Source organism: Megalobrama amblycephala, linkage group LG17, assembly GCF_018812025.1.
Source record: "Megalobrama amblycephala isolate DHTTF-2021 linkage group LG17, ASM1881202v1, whole genome shotgun sequence".
Classification (NCBI taxonomy): Eukaryota; Metazoa; Chordata; class Actinopteri; order Cypriniformes; family Xenocyprididae; genus Megalobrama; species Megalobrama amblycephala.
In genome coordinates this window covers 13,252,561-13,275,097 of record NC_063060.1, presented here as the reverse complement: position 1 = coordinate 13,275,097, position 22,537 = coordinate 13,252,561, and the positions used below count along the sequence as shown (strand labels likewise).

Genomic DNA, 22,537 nt, shown 5'->3' with positions numbered 1-22,537 from the left:
CGCTTTTTACAATGCAGATTGTGTCAAAGCAGCTTTACAGTGATAACTGGTATATAATTGGCTGCACAGCAGCTCTTAAAGAAGTAGTACACACACACAGTTAATTAACACCATTGTCCAAAATGGATGTACATGTTCAATAAAAATGTGTGTATTGCTAATTGTGCTTGGGTACCTGCTGTAAGAGTTCCTCTAGCTCACTGATGTGATTGGCTGTAGAGTAGTGTGCTGTCAGTCTGTACTGCAGATCATCTCTTAGGTGATAAACAGGTTCTACTGTGGTTATTCGAAACTTTTCACGTTCTTTTTCCAGCTCCAATTCTAAACACACACAAAGCATGCACTTAGTAATTAAATACAATTAGCACTGACTGTCAGTTTAAATAATAAAAAACATACTGAATCAGGAAAAGAAAATGTTTGCTGGTCTAAGCGGTGGTCAGGCTGCTCTAGTTTGATAGAGGGGTTAAAGAGGGGTTTTGAAAACCAGTTTGACTATGCTAGGAAATCTTTAGCCAATGTGAACCCAATGTGACGTGGCAATAAATATAGTAATTTATCATTATGTTACATTTATATTATGATTTCAATATGGATATGTAGCTAACAGTATTTCACATTTTTCAATATTCCAACAAAAACCAAAGGGAACTTTACCATATTCCTGTAACAGAGAAAGGCTATCCATGTCTGCTGCCTCTTCAAGTCCAACTCCATGAAGATAATGTTGAAAGTCTTTCTCAGTCTTGTGCCTGATACATTCAATAAACATTATGGTTTATATGAGCTCCAGAAATTAGTATTTTAAAGTTACAAATTATGAGTTAAGAGTAACAGTGCATGTCCACTGCAGCGAGAGAAATCCACTCAGTGCTGCAGAGCTTACTTGCTTTGCAATATGTCTGTAGAAAATATGTATAAATTATGGCTGTTTTCAGTACATGACCAATACCATATATACATTACATCATCATATACAAACAATTACAGATCAATGCTTATTTTCAAATGTCCAAAGTAAAGATATGGTGTCAATTTAATAAGTTTTCATTCCTGTCAGTGTAGTCACAAGTGTTCAAACTGCATTTGAAATATTAATTAAATATTTCATTTGTGTGTGTGTGTGTATATATATATATATATATATATATATATATATATATATATATATAAAGATATGATTTACATACTAAATCCAGCACAATTGGCACGTTTTTGCTCATGACAAATGTCTGCACACCTCTCAGTGATTCCTTTTCATTCCTTGCCAGTGTTTTATGTTATATTTTTCCACCGAGAGCATGTACCTTGGCTCCCATAGGAATAAATTGAAAACATCTGTTTGGTTTCATTTACTACGGTGACCGAGAGGGGACATGTTCAGTTCACTTTGTTTTGTAATTTGTTTTTATTCATTGTTATGTATTTGCTATATTTTCTACTTCATTTCCTGTATCTCTTTACCTTTCTGTATATTATGTTACTTAAAGTATAGTATTGTGTAAATACTGTAAATGACAATCATGCCAATAAAGTTTTGACTATATGACTGTATTTCTGTAGACTATACTAATAGCCTATGTGACAATAAATGAGCATCTGTTTTGGATATCCATTTGGATGGATAAAAATGTTTACTTGTAGGTCTATATTATTTTTGTTCATACATATTCTTTTATTTGTTTTTGATTATTATTATCAATATAATTTACAATTATATTGATAATAATAAACTTCATTTGAATTCTGTCTATAGGTGTCAGGGGTTGGTTGCATGTTAACACACGCAGACGAAAGGAGCTTCAATATAAATGTCTTTAATGACAAAACTCAGGAAATCAAATATACACAACCTAACAAAAGAGAACCAACAAACACTGAGGGAGAACACAGGGAATATATATAAGGCAAACAGAGGCGCAAACGAGACTAACAAGACACACCTGAACTAAGGACACTAATCAAATGAGTAACCAAGGATACTAACTAAAGGCGGGAAAACTAAGCAAAGAAGGACGTGACAAACAGAACATAACTCAACACAACACGTGACAATAGGCAACATCGCATGCAATATATTAATAATATATTGATATGTTAATAATATAATAATATAATATATTAATATAACCATTTCTTAATTCCACCATTATTTTATCATTCCTAATTAAAAATAAATATTTTTATAGGCCTATCCATTTCTGATAATTCCAGGATGCTATGGTCATGCAGGTTGTTTACGCGTTTAACTTGTGGCCATGGGAAATAGATCTTATTGCCTCAACATAAAGTCATAGCCAAAATAAAAATATGTCATTCCCTCAACGTAGGATCTTGAGGCCATGCCTCTACATCGTGTGGCCATTACATAAGGATGTCGTTACCTCGAAAAAATTATCTTGTGACCACAACTTATCACGCTTCCATGAGTTAATACTTGTTATCCTTGCCTACCGTCTTTTTCTCTTGCACTCTCCTTTTTCTACGAGTCAAGTCAATTTTTTTTATATAGCACAAATTTACCACAGCTGTAGTTGATCCAAAGTACTTGACAGTAAATCAGAAATTTAAAATAGAAAAGTAGAAGGAAAAATGGAGATAAAAATCAAGTATCAAAATCAATCAAGCAAATTGTATATACATACATAACAAAGAACACCAACTAAAAATACATGCAAAGCATCACTCGAACACTAAAGAGTAAAAATAGGTATTTAAACTGGTTTTAAAAGCATCCAGTGATGGAGAGGCTCGGATACTCAAAGGTAGATTGTTGGGCCAGCTACAGAGAAAGTGCGATCACCTTTTGATTTGCAACGAGAACGAGGGACAGATAAAAGTCACAAGATCTTAATGACCTAACAGCTGTGTATGGCTTAATAAGATCAGAAATATAATCTGGGGACAAATTGTGCAATGCCTTATATGCGAAAAGAAGGATCTTAATGTCAACTCTGAATTTTATGGGGAGCCAGTGCAATGAGGCAAGGACAGGGGAGATATGATCCCTTTTCCTAGTTCCTGTCAACAATTTGGCTGCCGAGTTCTGAACCATCTGTAACCGAGACATTGTAGATTGAGGTAGGCCAACATGCAGAGAGTTACAGTAGTCTATTCAAGAAGAAATTAGTGCATGAATCACAATTTCTTAATTCACAATGTCTATACTAGAAAGAAAGTGTTTCACTTTTGCTATGGATCTGAGTTGAAAAAAGCTACTCTTTACAACTGCATTTATATGCTTGTCAAATTGGAAAAGAGGGTCAAAATAGACACCAAGATTTTTGCATGATTGTGCAGGTTGTTATTTAACCAAACTGTGTTTTAATGGAGTTGTTGGTAGCAGCAGGACCCAGCAGAAGCACTTAGGTTTTATTTTCATTCAGTTGCAGTGATTTATTTGTCATCCAGGTCTTGAGTTCAGTGAGGCATGAGTAGTGATGGTCTAATGAAGTCAAAATTATATAAAACTACTGTTCTAATATAATGAAAGTACTGGTCATTTCCTTGTTTGATTGGAAGATATAGTTGGAAGTCGCCAGCATAACAATGTTAATTTATGTTATATTTCTGGAATACTGAGCCTAAAGAGAGCATGTAGAGGAAGAATAAAAGAGGGCCAGAAATCACAATGGATAGGCACGGAGTGTGAAGTGAATGACCCAATCTAAGAGAACTCAAATCTAAGAGAATCAGGATAACAGAAGACCCAGAATCGACAGACAGCAAAATGTCATTTGTGATATTCAGCAAAGCTGATTCAGTGCTAGGCAATGCTCTAAAACCAGATTGAAATGGGTCTAGAATATTAAAAGTATCCAGGTATGAAATAAACTGTAAGAGTGCAACTTTTTCCAGCAAGGACTGGACACAGTTGGTGAAGTCTCTCCTGATCCGGCGTCGTGAACGGCGGAGGGCAGAAGGTTCAAGAGTGAGGTGATAGCCATAAGAAAAAACAATTTTAGAGTTAGAAGCTTGTCAGTAGCTGGCTCTAATGGTTCAAATGGGGTCTCAACCAGACCCTCCAGGACTATAGCTAAGTCCAATGAAGGAATGTTGGTTCTAACAGGAGGCCTCCATTGTCTGGCCCCATCAATGAAGTGAGCGAGCAGAGGATGCTTCCCCAATGGTACCCCATCAATCAAGGCATGGCAAGCCGATAAAGTGGCCACATAACCCTGTAGTGATTTTGGATTAGCCTCACATGAGGGTACCACAAATGTAGTAATTTTTGGTCTTAAATATTAATATTAATATTTGTATTAATATTAATATTGAGTCAGATGATTCCTTCCAATATTTCGGGGCACCAGTCAGGATTCTCACCTTGACAATAAAGAACAATCATGAAAGATTGTTAACTGAATTAATATTTTATAAATTGGAGGAAGTTTATCATCTGACCAATCTGAAGGATTTAGTGAGATTCGGGCGAGCTTGTAGAGCCTCTGATTATCAACACAAGAATGACACAGTTTGCAATAAAATGAATTTATTAACAAAAAGATATACAAGAGTAAAATATCACACTCACTAAATACTACGAAGGAAAATGACTAAACTACTAAGAAAATTGAATCAATAATCAAACAGAAACTACAAACTACAACACAAATGGATGTTAACAAAACTGAATGCCAAGTAGATGAGCAACAGATTGGACGAAGCAATGAATGGGTAATTAGCAGTCTATGAGGGAGTCAATTGTGGTCTTTCTGGATGCTGGTATTGAAAATAAGTAAATAAGCCTTTACTCTGTAAGGCTGGAGTCGGACCGTCTAGACTGAGGAACGACTTCTCCCTATGGAACAAAGGACTTTCCTGATAATTAACATTTGAACACTCTCAACAACACTCTCCTGCATAAGTAACAGCACCGTCTGAGACGCACCACACCGAGCAGTTCACACCTCACCATCACCCTCTCTCCTCACGCCCTGTTCCCCATCCTTTCTCCCTCACCTAAAATACACTCTAAATCTATGCAATGTTAAGTGTGTACAACAAGTGAATATATATATGTTTGGTATCATTTGAAATGTCTCAGTGTGCCTGGTAAATGGTCTCATTCCCACAGATATAGTACAAACTTCCAAGAAGTTCTAGAGAACAAGAAAAATTGTGTCACTTAAGGTGTGCCCTCCTGCAGGTCCTTCATGCAAACTACCTCCTGTATGTAAATAAGTACAGGTATCGATAACCCATTCAATCACAAATCCTGATTACCCATTTGTGACCCCTTGAATAGGGGACCAAAACCTAATTATAATTACAGACACCACCATTTGGTCCTATTGAATTATCTGGGTATTTAGGGAGAGATGGCAAAAGTTTCAGGGAATCTGTAACCAGATCTCCCATGCAATTGCTGCGTGTAGTCTTTTCATTGCCAGGTAAATGTTTCTAATTTCTTTGATTTTTGAATTGATGATGTATATGTGATTGAATATTGATGTCTTTGAATTGGATTTGAATTACTGCTTCCTTTACCTGGTTAATAAATTATGTTCAACTTTATTCTGTTTAACCTTGTGTTATTAATTCTAGTAGATCACGTTAAGTCCATAACCCCACAAATCTGCGCTCAGGTTAGTAACGGACTAAGGTACGGTTAGGTGGAGCAGTGGGGCACACCAACTGATACTTTAGAGTTCCGACTAACACATTGGCATTAGTTAAGTATACTTAGACTGAGTAGGCTAATATTGTTTTTTCTTTTTAGAGCAACAGAGTGTTGCTAGACCAATCTAAACAGGGTGGGCCTCAACCTCTGGTTATGGTGAGATTATTCTAACTAAGTGTCTGTGGAAAACCACTGTGTGATTATGAAAAGTTACCATCAGAAGAAGCTAAATTGGTCAGCCTGAATTCATGATAATGGTCATGGCCTCTGGTTGGAAATAATCTAGCCTTAATTCAGTGTGTTCAGATCTATGGGGACTAAATAAAAGTATTCTAGAATGAGCAAAGTGGGTACGGCCTCTAGAATATTAGTCATCGCCTCTGTCTAATGACCAAGACTGACGAGATTGTGCGTATGAGATTGTATGCCCGGCCGGTGCGAGACTCAAAGCGTTATAGGAATCCGGATGAATGATTATAACCAAAAGGGTTAAATAGAATTATCAAATTCATATCTAAATTGAATCATTACTGAACACTACTTAAAATGTTTATTATTGGAGTCAGATAAATAAAGAGGTAATACTTGTAAGAAAATGTATTTAATTTGATCTTGCATTGTTGCACAAAAGGAAGACAGCGACACGCAGGAATCCTTCTACCGTGCCATTGGCTACCGTCCTTGGACCAGTGGGCGGACTTACAACTCTGAATACAGATAACGTGTCTAATGTATCTATCTGTGTACGCTGACCCTAGATAAACAGTCTCTACACAGTCTCTCTACTCGATTGCTGCTCGATTGCTCCTGCCTGCCTCTCTGCCTCGCTGCTCAGTGTTTTGTATCTCCGTATAGCTTTGTTTTCTCTTACTTTTATTGAATCTCATACTTATTGTTGCTTATATTATCATTACTTTATATATATACTATTGCCCACCACATTAATCTGACGTCGCCAGCTTGTAATTTTTGAATCTAAATCGCTGATACAACGCGTTTGCATCCCGCTAGCTTGTTTAACTTGTCATCAGTCTCGCGCGCTCCTCTTCCAACGCGTTCATCAAACAGCTGTGGCAACTCGGATCAGTCTAAGCCAAAGTTATGTCTTCCTTTCCCAGTGTTATATCGTGTTCCATCTGTCACATGTTTAGCATAGCCCTCTCTGTCAGCGACCAGGGATTTACATGTCATAAATGTAAGGAAATAGTCAGGCTGACAGAGAGAATCTCAGAATTAGAGACACGCATCCAAACTTTAATCGAGGATAGTAAGAATGCAGGGGCTTCAGATACTGTTTTGGATGCGACTAGCTTAGTGAACTCTGTACATTGTTCGGTTCCGGCTGTAGAGCCCGCGCAGCAGGGCACTTGGGTAACGGTGAGGTGGCCTAGTCGCGGAAAACACCACTCTTCCGTTCCATTAAGAACATCAAACAGGTTCTCCCCACTCAGTGACGCACCCACTGAGAATCCTGTTGAAAGTGCCCTAGTAATTGGCGATTCTATTACACAGAACGTGAAAATAGAGACACCAGCCACCATAGTCACATGTTTGCCGGGAGTCAGAGCACCTGACATCAAAGCAAATTTAAAAGTGCTGGCTAATGCTAATCGTAAATACTCTAAAATTATTATTCACGTCGGCACAAATGATGTTCGACTTCGCCAGTCGGAGATCACTAAAATTAACATTAAAGAGGTGTGTGAACTCGCAAGTACAATGTCAGGAGAAGTAATTTGCTCTGGTCCCCTTCCTGTTCGTCGGAGTGATGAGATAGTTAGTAGATTATCATCACTCAATGGCTGGCTGTCTAAGTGGTGTCCACAGAATAATATAGGTTTCATAGATAATTGGAAAAGTTTTTGGAGCAGACCTGACCTGTTGAAAAGAGATGGTATTCATCCTTCCCGGGATGGTGCTGCTCTTCTCTCTAGTAATATGGCACATAGTCTTAGAGCTGAAACATGACAAACTACGGCCCAGGTCAGGAAGCAGACAGACTGGCTAAACCGACCGTCTGCTAGCTGCCTCACGTTACAGAAGTCAGATAAATCCCAACACATAGAAACTCTTACACCTAGATATTATCACATAGAGACTGTGTCTGTACCCCGAATTAATAAAAACAAAAAACTTCCAAACCCATTTAATGGAAAAAATTTTATTGATGTTCAACAAATAAAAAATCGAGATAATAATGATAAACAAATGATAAAGCTTGGATGGTTAAATATTAGATCACTTTCTTCAAAAGCACTTATTGTAAATGATATTATCACAGACAATAATCTAGATGTGCTGTGTTTGACAGAAACCTGGCTAAAACCGGACGATTACACTACTTTAAATGAGTCCAGCCCTCAAGGTTATGATTATTGACACAATCCTCGACAGAAAGGCAAAGGGGGAGGTGTTGCTGTAATTTATAGTAATATTTACAGTATTAGTCAAAAGTCTTTCAAATATAATTCCTTCGAAGTGATGGTGCTTTACGTAACATTATGTAAGCTGACATTTGTGCTGGCTACTGTATACAGGCCACCAGGACACCATACAGACTTTATTAAATTTGCTGATTTTCTATCAGAGTTAGTACTAGCTGCAGATAAAGTCCTTGTTGTTGGTGATTTTAATATCCATATAGATAATAAAAAAGACTCAATGGGATTGGCATTTACAGACATTCTAAACTCGGGACCCACTCATTGTCGTAATCATACTTTAGATCTAATATTGTCACATGGAATCGATATTGATGCCGTGGAAATTCTGCAGCAGAGTGACGACATCTCAGATCATTATCTAGTCTCGTGTATATTACATTTGGTGAAAGCGGCTAAACTGCCTCCCACCATAAATATGGTAGAACCATCACTTCTACCATTAAAGATCGCTTTATAAATAATCTTCCTGATCAGTTTCATCGCCTTAGCATACCAGACAGCTTAGAAGACCTCGATGTTGCAACAGAAACTATTGCCTCTGTCTTATCCAGCACATTAGATTCAGTTGCTCCTTTGCGTTTAAAAAAGATTAAGGAAATTAATCCAATGCCATGGTACAGTGAGCAGACTCGGGCCCTAAAAACTGCAGCCAGAAAAATGGAACGTAGCTGGAAGAAAACAAAACTAGAAGTATTTCGCATTTTGTGGAGAGAGAAAATGATTGAGTACAGAAAGGCCTTAAAAACTGCTAGATCTGCCTATTTCTCAAAACTCTTAGAAGAAAATAATCACAACCCTAGGTATTTGTTTGATACAGTGGCTAAATTAACAAGAAATAAAACTTCAACTTCTGATGTTTCCAAAGAGCACAACAGTAATGACTTTATGAACTTCTTTACTTGCAAGACTGATAATATTAGAGAGAAAATTATAACCATGCAACCGTCTACTACAGTATCGTGGCAGACCTTGCATTGTAGTGTCCCTGAGGAAAAATTCATTTCATTTACTGCTTTAGGAGAGGAAGAATTGTCTAAACTTGTTAAATCATCAAAATCAACAACATGTATGTTAGACCTTATACCAACTAAGCTATTGAAAGAGATGCTTCCAGAAGTCATAGATCCACTTCTTAATATTGTTAATTCATCGTTGTCATTAGGATACGTACCAAAAACTTTTAAGCTGGCTATTATTAAACCTATTATTAAAAAAACACAACTAGATCCTAAAGAATTAGTCAATTATAGGCCAATCTCAAATCTTACTTTTCTGTCAAAAATACTAGAAAAGGCAGTTTCATCGCAACTATGTTCCTTTTTAGAAAGAAATAATATCTGTGAGGATTTCCAGTCAGGATTTAGACCGTACCATAGTACTGAGTCTGCTCTCGTCAGAGTTACTAATGATTTGCTCTTATCATCAGATCGTGGTTGTATCTCTCTATTAGTGTTACTGGATCTTAGTGCTGCATTTGACACTATTGATCACAATATTCTCTTAAATAGACTTGAAAACTATGTTGGCATTAGTGGAATTGCATTGGCATGGTTCAAATCATACTTATCTGACCGTTATCAGTCTGTAGTAGTAAATGATGAGATGTCATATCGATCACAAGTTAAATATGGAGTACCGCAAGGCTCAGTACTAGGACCGTTGCTTTTCACTCTGTACATGCTACCCTTGGGAGATATCATTAGGAAGCATGGCGTTAGTTTTCACTGTTACGCTGATGATACTCAGCTCTATATTTCTTCGCGCCCTGACGAAACTTACCAATTCACAAAATTAACAGAATGTATAGCTGATATAAAAAACTGGATGACCAGTAATTTCCTACTACTGAATTCAGAAAAAACAGAGATTCTAATTTTTGGACCGAAAACTTCTTCACGTAATAACCTAGAATACTGTATAACACTTGATGGCTGCTCTGTTAAGTCTTCGTCGTCAGCTAGGAACCTGGGTGTGCTCTTTGATACCAATCTTTCATTTGAAGGCCATGTTAGTAGCATCTGTAAAAACACATTCTTCCATCTTAAAAATATATCTAAACTACGACATATGCTCTCAATGAAGAATGCAGAACAGTTAGTTCATGCGTTCATGACCTCGAGGTTAGATTACTGTAACGCTCTACTGCAGTGGTTCTCAACCACATTCCTGGAGGCCCACCAACACTGCACATTTTGTATGTCTCCTTTGTCTGACACACCTATTTTAGATCTTTGAGTCACTACTAATGAGCTGATAACCCTAATCAGGTGTGTTTAATTAAGGAGACATGCAAACTGTGCAGGGTTGGTGGGCCTCCAGGAATGTGGTTGAGAAACCCTGCTCTACTGGGTGGTTGTTCCGCTCGCTTGATAAATAAACTACAGCTCGTACAAAATGCAGCAGCTAGAGTTCTTACTAGAACTAGAAAGTATGACCAAATTAGCCCAGTTCTGTCGTCACTGCATTGGCTTCCTGTTAAACATCGTATAGATTTTAAAATCTTGTTAATTACTTACAAAGCACTAAATGGTTTAGCCCCCCAGTACCTAAACAAGCTCTTAATGCATTATAGTCCTTCACGTTTATTGCGATCTCAGAATTCAGGCCAGCTGATAATACCTAGAATATCAAAATCAACTGCAGGCGGTAGATCCTTCTCCTATTTGGCACCTAAACTGTGGAACAATCTTCCTAGCATTGTTCGGGATGCAGACACACTCTGTCAGTTTAAATCTAGACTAAAAACGCATCTCTTTAACCTGGCATACACATAACACATTATAAATTTATATTTTCAAATCCGTTAAAGGATTATTAGGCTGCATAAATTAGTTCAGCCGGAACCGGGAACAATTCCTATAACACCAGATGTACTCGTTACATCAGAAAAAGAATGGCATCTACGCTAATATTAGTCTTTCTGTTTATCCCGAGGTTTACCGTAGTCAACCGGATTCGGGCCGTATCCAGATGAGACCGAGGACCGGCGCCTTGATACGACCACAACGCAGCCCTGAAGTATCAGCCGAGATTGAGTCGACTAGATCATCCATTGTGAAGGCCTCATTGACACGACAGCCAGTGCCACAGTTTCCTCAAAATTATAATCACGATTATTAATTACGTTTATTCTATCAAAAAGAGTAATGTAATTATGGCTATTTTGCAAGTTCTTTACCAACCTACAATTCACCCAAAAGGCCTGTAGGTGGCACAACGACTTAATTTAACCAACTATGATAACTTCGTTAGATGGTAAATCAATACAAAACATGGTTTTGGTGAGCGCTTTGTAATATGTATTCACAATAGATTTTAAAGCAACAAAATTCGTTTGCAATAAGACAAACCAGATTCAAATTGCCCGGAAAATTTGTAAAGCAAAGAACAATCATTTCTAGCTGATCAACATTATGAAAACTGGTAAAACCTTTAGGAACTTCAAAAGATAAAACAGCGAAACTCCTAATATTACTTCCAATATTTCCAAATTATGTTCATTTTCATAGAGTGGGCCAATATTGTGACGATTATTTAAAATCAATCAGGAGAAGCAGATATCGTTATCGTGATTAAAATGCGATTAATTGTGCAGCCCTAATTTAATTTAATTTGACTTGACATTTGATATTCAACAGTATTTTTGACATTTATTCAACAGTGCTTTTGATCTGCCTGCATTGACACTATTCTTTAATAAGAAAATTATATACCAATTATCAATGTAAAGCTGCTTTGACACAATCTGCATTGTAAAAAGCTAATTATATAAATAAGGGTGACTTGACTTGACTTGACAAATAGCAATCTCATTTAGCAACAACCTAATGGCAAGGCTTTTGGAAAAGGTTTGGTTAGCTTATATTTACGTTTCACTTGGTCGGGTGATCAGTCCGGGAATGGGAAACATTGTCCACTGGTATCCTTCTGTGTGCAGTGGGAGACTGGATTGCTTTCCAACAGCTGCAGAGCTACACTGAGTGCTGGAGGTCTTTGTGTAATCCAGAGAACTGTAGATGGTGGTCAGTCAGTAGGATCTTCTGTAGGTTGGAGGTACTGGGGTTATGCAGGTCAGGAGTCAAAGTCCTCTGCAGAAGTAATTTGGCTGCTTGATCCGTGTGGTGAAAGGTTTACTCGCAAGATTCTCACCTTGGTCGTGCTGTTGTTCTTCCCTCGTCAGGTCAGAAACTCAGAACAAGGGTCTGTTCACTTGGGAAAACTTTTGTTCCTTCTCATTGGGGAGGGGATTACTAATCCCACCTTTCCTGCTGTGGTGATGTGATTGGGTCACAGCATTCCAGGTGTCCGTCCCTTAACACGCCCACCTTTCATCCTGTGAAACTTGTTGTATTGTTCCAAAATACACAAGTAAATAAGTGTAGGGCCTCGCTCGACAGAACTTACCAATGACTTTATCAATGAACAACGTGATTGAACAAAGCTTCATTTGACAAAGGATTCATTTGCTGACACCAAAATCCCTGGGGGCACTGGATAGCTCCTAATTCCAGCTAGTCAGCATTAAGAGAAGTGGTAACAGGACTTAAGAACAGAGAATATCTGTTCTGAGGCCTTCCTGATTACATTAAATTTATAGACGCTCACAAAACCCTTTTGTATCAAACGAACGGAACAGGAAACATTAATTAACGGACCTAAATGCACAACGGATCCTCACAGACCTACCCTGATTAGGAATCCCCTTTTGACCCGGTCACTCGTGACTCCGGTCAAAGTTTAAACTCTGCTTAAGGACTCAATCTTGAATCTCAAAAGGGACAATTGTCGATTATTTAAAGTATTAACTATATCCAGAATAACACTTGCTATGATGTGATTACTAACATGTTGGATTCAATGCATTATTCATGTATGCATTTTCTTTCTCTTGTAATCATTGTTTTAATTAGGTCAGTCTAGTAATATGTGTGTAAGAAGTGTGTCATGTTTGAGCTCTAAATACAGAGTTTATAATTCTCTGTAATTCAGTGTGAATGAAACATTGAAATTCAGTATCAGGAAAATATTAAGAAACGTTATAAAGTTGTTAATAAAACAGGAGAATGTTCCACAGATATCACGCGATGTGATCAATAGACAATAGACGAGGCGTGTCTAATCTCCATAGCAACGTCTCATTGGAGGATCGCATCTGAAGGATGGAGCCAACTCGCTCCTTTAAAACTATGCTGTCCGAACAAGTCGAAGTCGAAGTCGGAGTGAAGCACAGTCGTTGAAGCCCAGTAGCCGAAGCACCACTACTTTGACCACGGCGGAAAAGTCGCTTGGGTCATGCTGAAAAGAAGAAGTTGAGAACTGATCCTTTACCGGGGCTGATTTTCCATCTAACAGTCGCCGACTTCATCCACGAGCTGCGCAGCTGACCATTCAACAGCCGTCACATCCAGACTCCAAAACACTCCGTGAAATATCTGACCAAAGTCTCCAAAGAAGAAAACTGCTCAGAACAGCGCGTTTCACCAGCCGGCAACAACTGTAAAGCTTCCGCGCAACCCACAAAGGGCTTTCCCGAGAAGACGTCACCTGAAAGACAGCCAATCCAGAACGGGACTCCGCTGCACACGAGTCACAGAGCAACCCGATTACCTCAGCTGTCAGAGCAAACGCAGATACAAACAAACTTCTCCCTCTCTTGCTGGAAACTGGTGAGACTCCTTTAAACCTAAAGAATCAAGCCAAAGCTCTGCTTTTGTGATTTTCCTCAGGTTGCGATGTTTAGTTAGTATTTGGGACTTTCTCCATAACTCATATCAACTCCGCGAATGTGTGTGTGCGTATGTATGTATATATGTGTGTGTTTAGCCTTAGTTTCTTGTAATCATTAGAAGTAGTCAATAAAACTTGTTTTGATTTCCACATATACGAGTTGCTTGTGCTGTGTGTCAAATTACTGCCTTAAACTTAAAAGATCAAGTTACCTCTTGCTTATAATAATATAATAATTATAATAATAATAATCATAATAAAATATTGTTACTGTTGGCCGCAGAATAATAATTTATCCAGAATTGGTAAAATACTCTAACCTCAGTTTTCGCTGGACGAATAATTGATGAAGTGTTAAATATTAATTCTGAATCATTTACAGTGAATCATTTACAGTTAATTCAATTCTTATTCCCTGTAACAATTAAATTGAGCTAATAAATGACCTAAGGTCCTACATAAGACAATGTCTTTAGGACCTTGGAAATGCTGTATTTCTTTTTTAAACCTTTCTCAAAGTCCTTGTGGCAGTGTTCTGAACTCGTAGAGTCCAAACTTGATGTGAATTGGTTGAGGTACCACACTTCTGTCGCAGTGGGTGTAGTTGCATTGGCTTTTATTCCAGTTGTGGTTTCTACTGTGTGTGCACAGTTTCCTGGATGAGTACAAGGACACATAGGACATGTTCCTTACAGTATTCCTGTCCATTTTTGGTGATTTCAAGCCAATATGTTTAGAAAATGTCTTCCTTTCTGAGCATTTCTTTGTTCTTGCTGTGCTCTAGCCAGAACCAGTTTGGCAGCCCTAGGAGTCCATGGTCATTCACACCTTGAACTCAGGCATGGAAGCCTGAGGTGAACAAAGGCAACTCATGATGAGATTAGCCTATCATCAATGGGCCGTTGATGTCATCTTTCCTGTCTTCCACCTTTGGCAGTCCTGATTACAATAGTCGTTTACTTGTCGTTGAGGGTCCTTTCACATTCTTTTGATTAATCAAAGTGGGACAAAAGAATGTCTGTTGTGAAGCTCTGGTGCCATCACATCTGTTGTTCACTACAACCCTGAGAGTGTCAGGGCATGTGTCTGCTGAAAGCCCAGAACTGAAGCAATCTGGCTGTTGACTCGATCTGCATCATGTGCAGTACACCACCTTTCCAGTGCCCTAGTTATTGGCGATTCTATTACACGGAACGTGAAAATAGAGACACCAGCCACCATAGTCACATGTTTGCCGGGGGCCAGAGCACCTGACATCAAAGCAAATTTAAAAGTGCTGGCTAATGCTAAACGTAAATATTCTAAAATCATTATCCACGTCGGCACAAATGATGTTCGACTTTGCCAGTCAGAGATCACTAAAATTTACATTAAAGAGGTGTGTGAACTCGCAAATTCAATGTCAGCAGAAGTAATTTGTTCTGGCCCTCTTCCTGTTCGTCGGAGTGATGAGATAGTTAGCAGGTTATCATCACTCCATGGCTGGCTGTCTAAGTGGTGTCCGCAGAATAATATAGGTTTCACAGACAATTGGAAAAGCTTTTGGGGCAGACCTAATCTGTTGAAAAGAGATGGTATTCATCCCTCCCGGGATGGTGCTGCTCTTCTATCTAGAAATTTGGCAAATAGTCTTAGAGCTGAAACATGACAAACCAGGGCCCAGATCAGGACGCAGACAAACTGGCTAAACCGACCGTCTGCTAGCCGCCTCACATCACAGAACTCAGATAATTCACAGCACATAGAAACTCTTTCACCTAGATATTATCACATAGAGACTGTGTCTGTACCTCGAACTAGTAAATACAAAAAACTTCCGAAACCTTTTAAGGGTAAAAATTTAATTGATGTTCAAAAAATGAAAATCACAGATAAATCAGATAAACAAATGATAAAGCTTGGGTTACTGAATATTAGATCTATTTCTTCAAAAGCACTTATTGTAAATGAAATTATCACAGACAATAAACTAGACTTGCTGTGTTTGACAGAAACCTGGCTAAAACCAGACGATTACATTATTTTAAATGAGTCTAGTCCTCAAGGTTATGACTATCGACACAATCCTCGACAGAAAGGCAAAGGGGGAGGTGTTGCTGTAATTTATAGTAATATATTCAGAATCATTCAAAAGAATTTCAAATATAATTCCTTTGAAGTGATGGTGCTTTATGTAACATTATGTAAGTTGACATTTGTGCTGGCTACTGTATACAGGCCACCAGGGCACCATAATGACTTTATCAAAGAATTTGCTGATTTTCTATCAGAGTTAGTACTGGCTGCGGATAAAGTCCTTGTTGTTGGTGATTTTAATATCCATGTAGATAATAATAAAGACGCATTTGGATTGGCATTTGCAGACATTTTAAACTCTATTGGAGTTAGACAACACATGCCAGGACCCACTCATTGTCGTAATCATACCCTAGATCTAATACTGTCGCATGGAATTGATATTGATGCTGTTGAAATTCTACAGCAGAGCGATGATATATCAGATCATTATTTAGTCTCGTGTATAATACAATTAGCCAAGGCTACAAAACCACCACCCAGCCATAAATATCGTAGAACCATCACGTCTACCACTAAAGATTGATGCTGCAACAGAAACTATTGGCTCTCTCTTTTCCAGCACATTAGATGCAGTCGCTCCTTTACGTCTAAAGAAGATTAAGGAAACTAATCCAACGCCGTGGTATGATGAGCACACTCGGGCTCTAAAACGAGCTGTGAGAAAAGCTGAACGTAGTTGGAAGAAAACAAAACTAGAAGTTTTTCGCCTTTCGTGGAAAGAAAAAATGATTGAGTACAGAACGGCTATAAGAAATGCTAGATCTACTTATTTTTCAAATCTCTTAATAGAAAACAAACATAATCCTAGGTATTTATTTGACACAGTGGCTAAATTAACTAGAAACAGAGATTCAACTGCTGACGTTTCCAAAGAGCACAGCAGTAATGACTTTATGAACTTCTTTACTTGCAAGATTGACAATATTAGAGAGAAAATTATAAACATGCAACCGTCTACAGTTTCACTTCAGACAGTGCACTGTAGTGTCCCTGAGGTAAAACTAGAATCATTCGCCGCTATAGGAGAGGAAGAATTATCTAAACTTATCAAATCATCAAAATCAACAACATGTATGTTAGACCCAATGCCGACTAAACTACTGAAAGAAATGCTTCCTGAGGTCGTAGGTCCACTTCTTGATATAATTAATTCATCTTTAACACTAGGATACGTGCCAAAAACTTTTAAGCAGGCTATTATTAAACCTCTTATTAAAAAACCTCAACTAGATCCGAGAGATTTAGTAAATTGTCATGAATCAGGTTTAATTGCTCCTTAAATTTTCCTCTTTCTTCCTATCGTTTCCTTAGGAGTTTTCACCTGCAGCTCTTTTCTCCTCAGCGCTCGCACTCATTGATCACGCACCTGTTGCGCTTCTTCTCTGATTGCTTCCCCTTCTTTGCTCTGCTGCTAGCCGCGCTTCAGTGTCGGATTATTGTTTTCTCTCGCTGGCGTTTGCTCCCCGCTTCCTTAAGGAGACTTTTTTGCTGATCTCTATTATTGTGTGTGCTACTGTCTTAGTCCCAGTCCCTGTCACAGACGTCATCTCTGGATTTCTCATCCGACTTCTGGTTCCCTCTGCCTGGTTCTCCATCTGTCGGCCGTGGGTTTTACCATCACCAGCCCGAAGAAGCCCTGACCAGTAACGGCTCTGCGGCACCCCTTGACTGTTGTTTTTTCTCTATTTATTTTCCATTCCAGCTGCAGTGCGTGTGTGATTCCGCACTTGGCAGACTGCCTGAGTTATTTTCTCGGAAGGACTATTAAAACTGTGTTCATTCCACTCTCTCGCCTCTGGGTCCTATTTCCCGTGACAGAATAATCCGACCAGCTATGGACCCGGCGGGGGAAGGGCCGATTCGTTCGGCGGTGGAGATGCAGGGAGTCATGCTAGGGAGACATGAGGAGGAGCTCTCCGCTGCAAGACAGGCGGTAGAGAGTCTCGCTGGCCAGGTTGCTGATCTTAATCACCGTTTGCAGTATCTCCGCTCCGAGCTGTCGGATCCTCCGTCTCCCAGCTCAGCTCCGGAGCCTAGAGTGAACAATCCCCCAAGATACGCGGGTGAGCCATCTGAATGTAAGGCTTTTCTCACTCAGTGCGAGGTTGTCTTCTCTCTTCAGCCCGCCACATACGCTTCTGACCGCGCCAGGGTCGCCTTTGTGATTTCCTTACTGACTGGAAGAGCGCGGGACTGGGCCACGGCGGTCTGGGAGGCAGAGGCTGAGTGCTGCCGGTTCTTTGCCCAGTTTAAGGAGGAGATGCCGAAGGTCTTCGATCGTTCGGTCAGTGGACGCGAGGCGTCTCGTCAGCTAGCTGTGCTTCGCCAGGGCAGAAGGTCAGTTTCCGACTATTCCATAGAGTTTCGTACTCTCTCTGCCACCAGTGAGTGGAACGAGCCTGCTCTGGCAGCTCGGTTTCTGGAGGGGCTGTGCTCAGAAGTTAAAGACGAGATTTATGCGCGTGAAGTCCCCACTGATTTCGATCAGTTGGTGGAATTGGCCATCAGATTGGAGAGGCGAGCTGAGCTACGACGCCGTGTCCGAGGGCCGACCCCTTCACCACCTGCTCTCACTCCTGTATCGTTCGAGGCTGCTCAGATTCCCGAGCCTATGCAAGTTTCCGGGATACGGATCTCTCCTGCTGAGCGTCAGCGCCGCATCCTGCATCGGCTGTGCATGTACTGCGGAGGATCTGGTCATCTGGTAGCGGTCTGTCCGTTAAAAGGATGCGCTCGTCAGTAAATCGGGGAGTACTGACGGGCGCAGCTGCGAGATCCCCTTCGGAGAGAACACGCACCATTTTCCTGGTCACACTTCACTGGTCTGGAATCAGGGTCTCGTGTCAAGCCTTTATCGATTCTGGCTGCGAAGGAAATTTCATGGACGAAGCATGGGCTTTGGAGCATAACATTCCTCTTCACCACCTTGATAAGCCTACCCCTCTATTCGCTCTGGATGGAAGTCAGCTACCATGTACTCGTCTCGCCACCGCTCCGGTGAGTCTCACCATCTCGGGAAATCACCAAGAGACAATTTCATTTTTTATTTTTCGTTCCTCCATCACCCCTGTTGTATTGGGTCACCCCTGGCTAGTCCAACATAACCCGCAGATTGACTGGGCAGAGGGAAGTATCATGTCATGGAAGCTGTCTTGTCATACCCATTGTCTTGTTTCCGCTGTTCCTTCTCTCTCTTCTGTTTCTGTCTTTCAGGAGGAACCTGCTGATTTGTCTGGAGTGCCGGAGGAGTATCTCGATTTGCGGGCTGTGTTCAGCCGTTCCCGGGCCGCCTCTCTCCCTCCCCACCGCCCTTACGATTGTAGCATCGACCTCCTTCCCGGTACTACCCCTCCTCGCGGGCGCTTGTATTCGCTCTCCGCTCCCGAACGCCAGGCTCTTGAGAAATATTTGACTGAGAGTCTCGCGGCCGGGACTATCGTTTCTTCTACCTCGCCCGCCGGTGCAGGGGGTTTTTTTGTCAAGAAAAAGGACGGGTCGCTTCGACCTTGCATAGATTATCGAGGCCTTAACGACATAACTGTTAAGAACCGTTATCCTTTACCCCTTATGTCATCGGCGTTTGAGATCTTGCAAGGGGCCAAGATCTTCACTAAACTCGATCTCCGTAACGCCTACCACTTGGTTCGGATTAACACTCTGAGGTCTAAAAACGCGCCGGCGCGTTTTGCAGGTTTTTTTTCACATTGCAGCAAAACAGACTTAAAATACTCTGTCATTTTTTGTCATAGAGACATAAGTAATACATCAATTGGAACTATAGAATATCTCCTTTTATTTGTATACACTCAGAGTAAAAACAAAATGTTGTGCTTTTTGTAAAATAAAGAAAACTAACATGATGCGTGATCTCTCATCTCCCTCTGAACGAAGTCCAATCTAATAGTTCTCAGAAAATGAAGTGTAACTTAGTGAATACTAATCACAAAAAATTCATACTTATGTCTAACAAAACGTTGAAATGTCAGGTTTTAAATCGTGCAAGTCAAATCGAAAACAAACATTCTGTGTTTATGTAATCTGTATGAAAAGAGAGCCATGTCAGAAGTCCGTGATTCAGCTCATTACCCACTAATGCGGCCACGCCCACGGAGCCAGCGCTATTCACAGGCAAATTCAGAGACAACACATGCATTCATCATCTCAATCGTGTATTTATTGCCTTGAAAATTGTTTATCTGGATGAAAAAGCCATGGTTAGCGATCTCTGGAAGACATTCAGTAAATTCCTGTTTGTTTTCTTCTATTGATAAGTTTTAAGTGAGTTTTTGTTTCTTTAGCGCCCTCCGGCTGTAGTATGAATTGGTAAACACCATTCATGGAATATCGTCTTCTTCTTAGGTGAATTTGTGGACTAAAATGCACAGAGCGCCCTCCGGCTGCAGTATGAATTGCAAACACCAGCGCTCATAGAGATAACAATGAATATTAAATAAAAAATAACTCCTCTGTATAGAAAATTGACATAAACATATGAGAATCCTGTATTTCTCCAAATGTGCATGCTTTTAAACTAAAAGCCTATATTCAGACTTTTTGCATCACAGAAATACATTATATTTTAAAGTATAATATAAAACCATTATTTTATATTGTAATAAAATTTTTCTGTATATTTCATATACCATGATGAGCTTGAGACATCACAGAAGTTTTTTTTCACAGCCTACCTGACTGAAATGCCTCATTAATATGCAAGTCTTTTCAGGTCATTACTATTCAATTCTTTTGTCTTCACAGGTGAGAATGAGCCATTATTCATGGAGATTCACGCCTCCTCGCATACCGTGTTTCTTGGCAAAAAGTGTCTTACAAAAACTAAATCAGTATATTGTTATAAATGAAAGAGTAGTCAGCATAATTTTTACATAATTTTGAAGCAAAAACTCTAGTCTACAACCTTCAATACCCAAAAGTCTTGTGAACACAGATTTAATATACTTTTATTGGCCTTATATCAGTGACTTAAGTTTTTTGTTTTTTCAGTAACCACGCATAAACGTTATTCCTTCAAAAACACAAACATGTACACACATGTTCCTCACATATTATGGTAGCCTAGTTTGTGCTGAATACAGTGTAATGACACTTGTGTCATTAATATGTTTATGAACAACTGAAAAAAGCACAAATGTCAGGGCATGTCAAAACTTCTCCAGGCCCCAAATCAGCCTCAGACTCCAGAGGGTTAAAGAGGGAGATGAGTGGAAGACCGCGTTTAATACTCCTCTTGGACACTTTGAATATCGGGTTTTACTGTTCGGCCTTGTCAACGCTCCGGCTGTGTTTCAAGCCCTAGTCAATGATGTCCTACGTGACATGCTCAATGTCTTCGTCTTTGTTTACCTCGATGATATTTTGATTTTCTCGCCCTCCCTGCAGATGCATGTCCAGCACGTTCGTCGTGTATTACAGTGCCTTCTGGAAAACCGCCTCTTCGTGAAGGCGGAGAAGTGTGCTTTTCATGTTTCTTCGGTAACGTTCCTTGGCTCGGTGGTGTCGGCCGATGGCATTAGCATGGACCCAGCCAAGGTGCGTGCGGTGGTTGAGTGGCCCGTTCCTGATTCTCGCGTTGCACTGCAGCGTTTCCTCGGATTCGCTAACTTTTACCGTCGCTTTATTTCCAATTTCAGTCGAGTAGCAGCTCCGTTAACAGCCCTTACGTCGTCCAAGACTCGCTTTGTTTGGTCTGAGCCCGCGCAGTCTGCGTTTGACAGATTAAAGAGGCTTTTTTCCACGGCTCCTATTTTAGTCACCCCTAACCCCGAACGACAATTTATCGTCGAGGTGGATGCCTCTGATGTGGCCGTTGGTGCCATTCTTTCGCAACGTTCACCGCAGGACGAGAGGGTTCATCCTTGTGCATATTTCTCCCGTTGGCTTTCGCCTGCGGAACGTAATTATGATATAGGTAATCGTGAACTCCTTGCGGTTCGGTTGGCCCTCGAGGAGTGGCGTCATTGGCTTGAGGGTACCTCAATTCCATTTGTTGTTTGGACTGACCACAAGAATTTAGAGTACATTCGGACGGCTAAGAGACTTAACGCGCGTCAGGCTCGTTGGGCTTTATTTTTTGGGCGATTTGATTTTTCCATTTCCTTCCGCCCCGGCGAGAAGAATATCAAGCCCGACGCTCTCTCTCGCCAGTTCGGTACCTTGGACAGCGCCGCCACTCCCGAGACCATTGTGCCTGAGGGTTGCGTTGTTGGAGGTGCGGTCTGGGGAATAGAGAGACGGGTCAAATCAGCGTTGACTAATGTTGCTATTCCTCCCAATTGCCCCCGCAACATTCTCTTCGTCCCTGTCTCCGTTCGTCCCGCAGTGCTACGGTGGGGCCACTCGTCTAAGTTAATGATTCACCCTGGGATTAGAGGTACGCTCGCAGCCATTAATCAGCGGTTCTGGTGGCCCGCTCTCTCTCGAGACGTTCGTAAATTTATCTCTGCTTGTGCCACTTGCGCCCAGACCAAATCTAATAACTCTCCTCCCGCGGGGTTACTCCGCCCTCTTCCTGTTCCGTCCAGACCGTGGTCTCACATTGCTATCGATTTTGTGACGGGCCTTCCTCCTTCGGCCGAGAATACTGTCATTTTGACTATTGTCGATCGATTTTCTAAGGCCGCTCACTTTGTTCCGCTACCCAAAT

At 40.3% G+C, this 22,537-nt stretch overlaps 1 protein-coding gene across 1 annotated transcript in view; it reads right to left on the bottom strand.

The window, feature by feature from the left end:
• LOC125251122 (coiled-coil domain-containing protein 148-like) overlaps positions 1-22,537 on the bottom strand; it is a 209,778-nt gene that overhangs the window by 100,006 nt on the left and 87,235 nt on the right. The window contains exons 5-6 of the mRNA XM_048164058.1: positions 658-752; positions 176-321 (exon numbers count right to left, since the gene is read on the bottom strand). Coding sequence (XP_048020015.1) covers positions 176-321; positions 658-752 — 241 coding nt within the window. The remainder of the gene's footprint in view (positions 1-175; positions 322-657; positions 753-22,537) is intronic.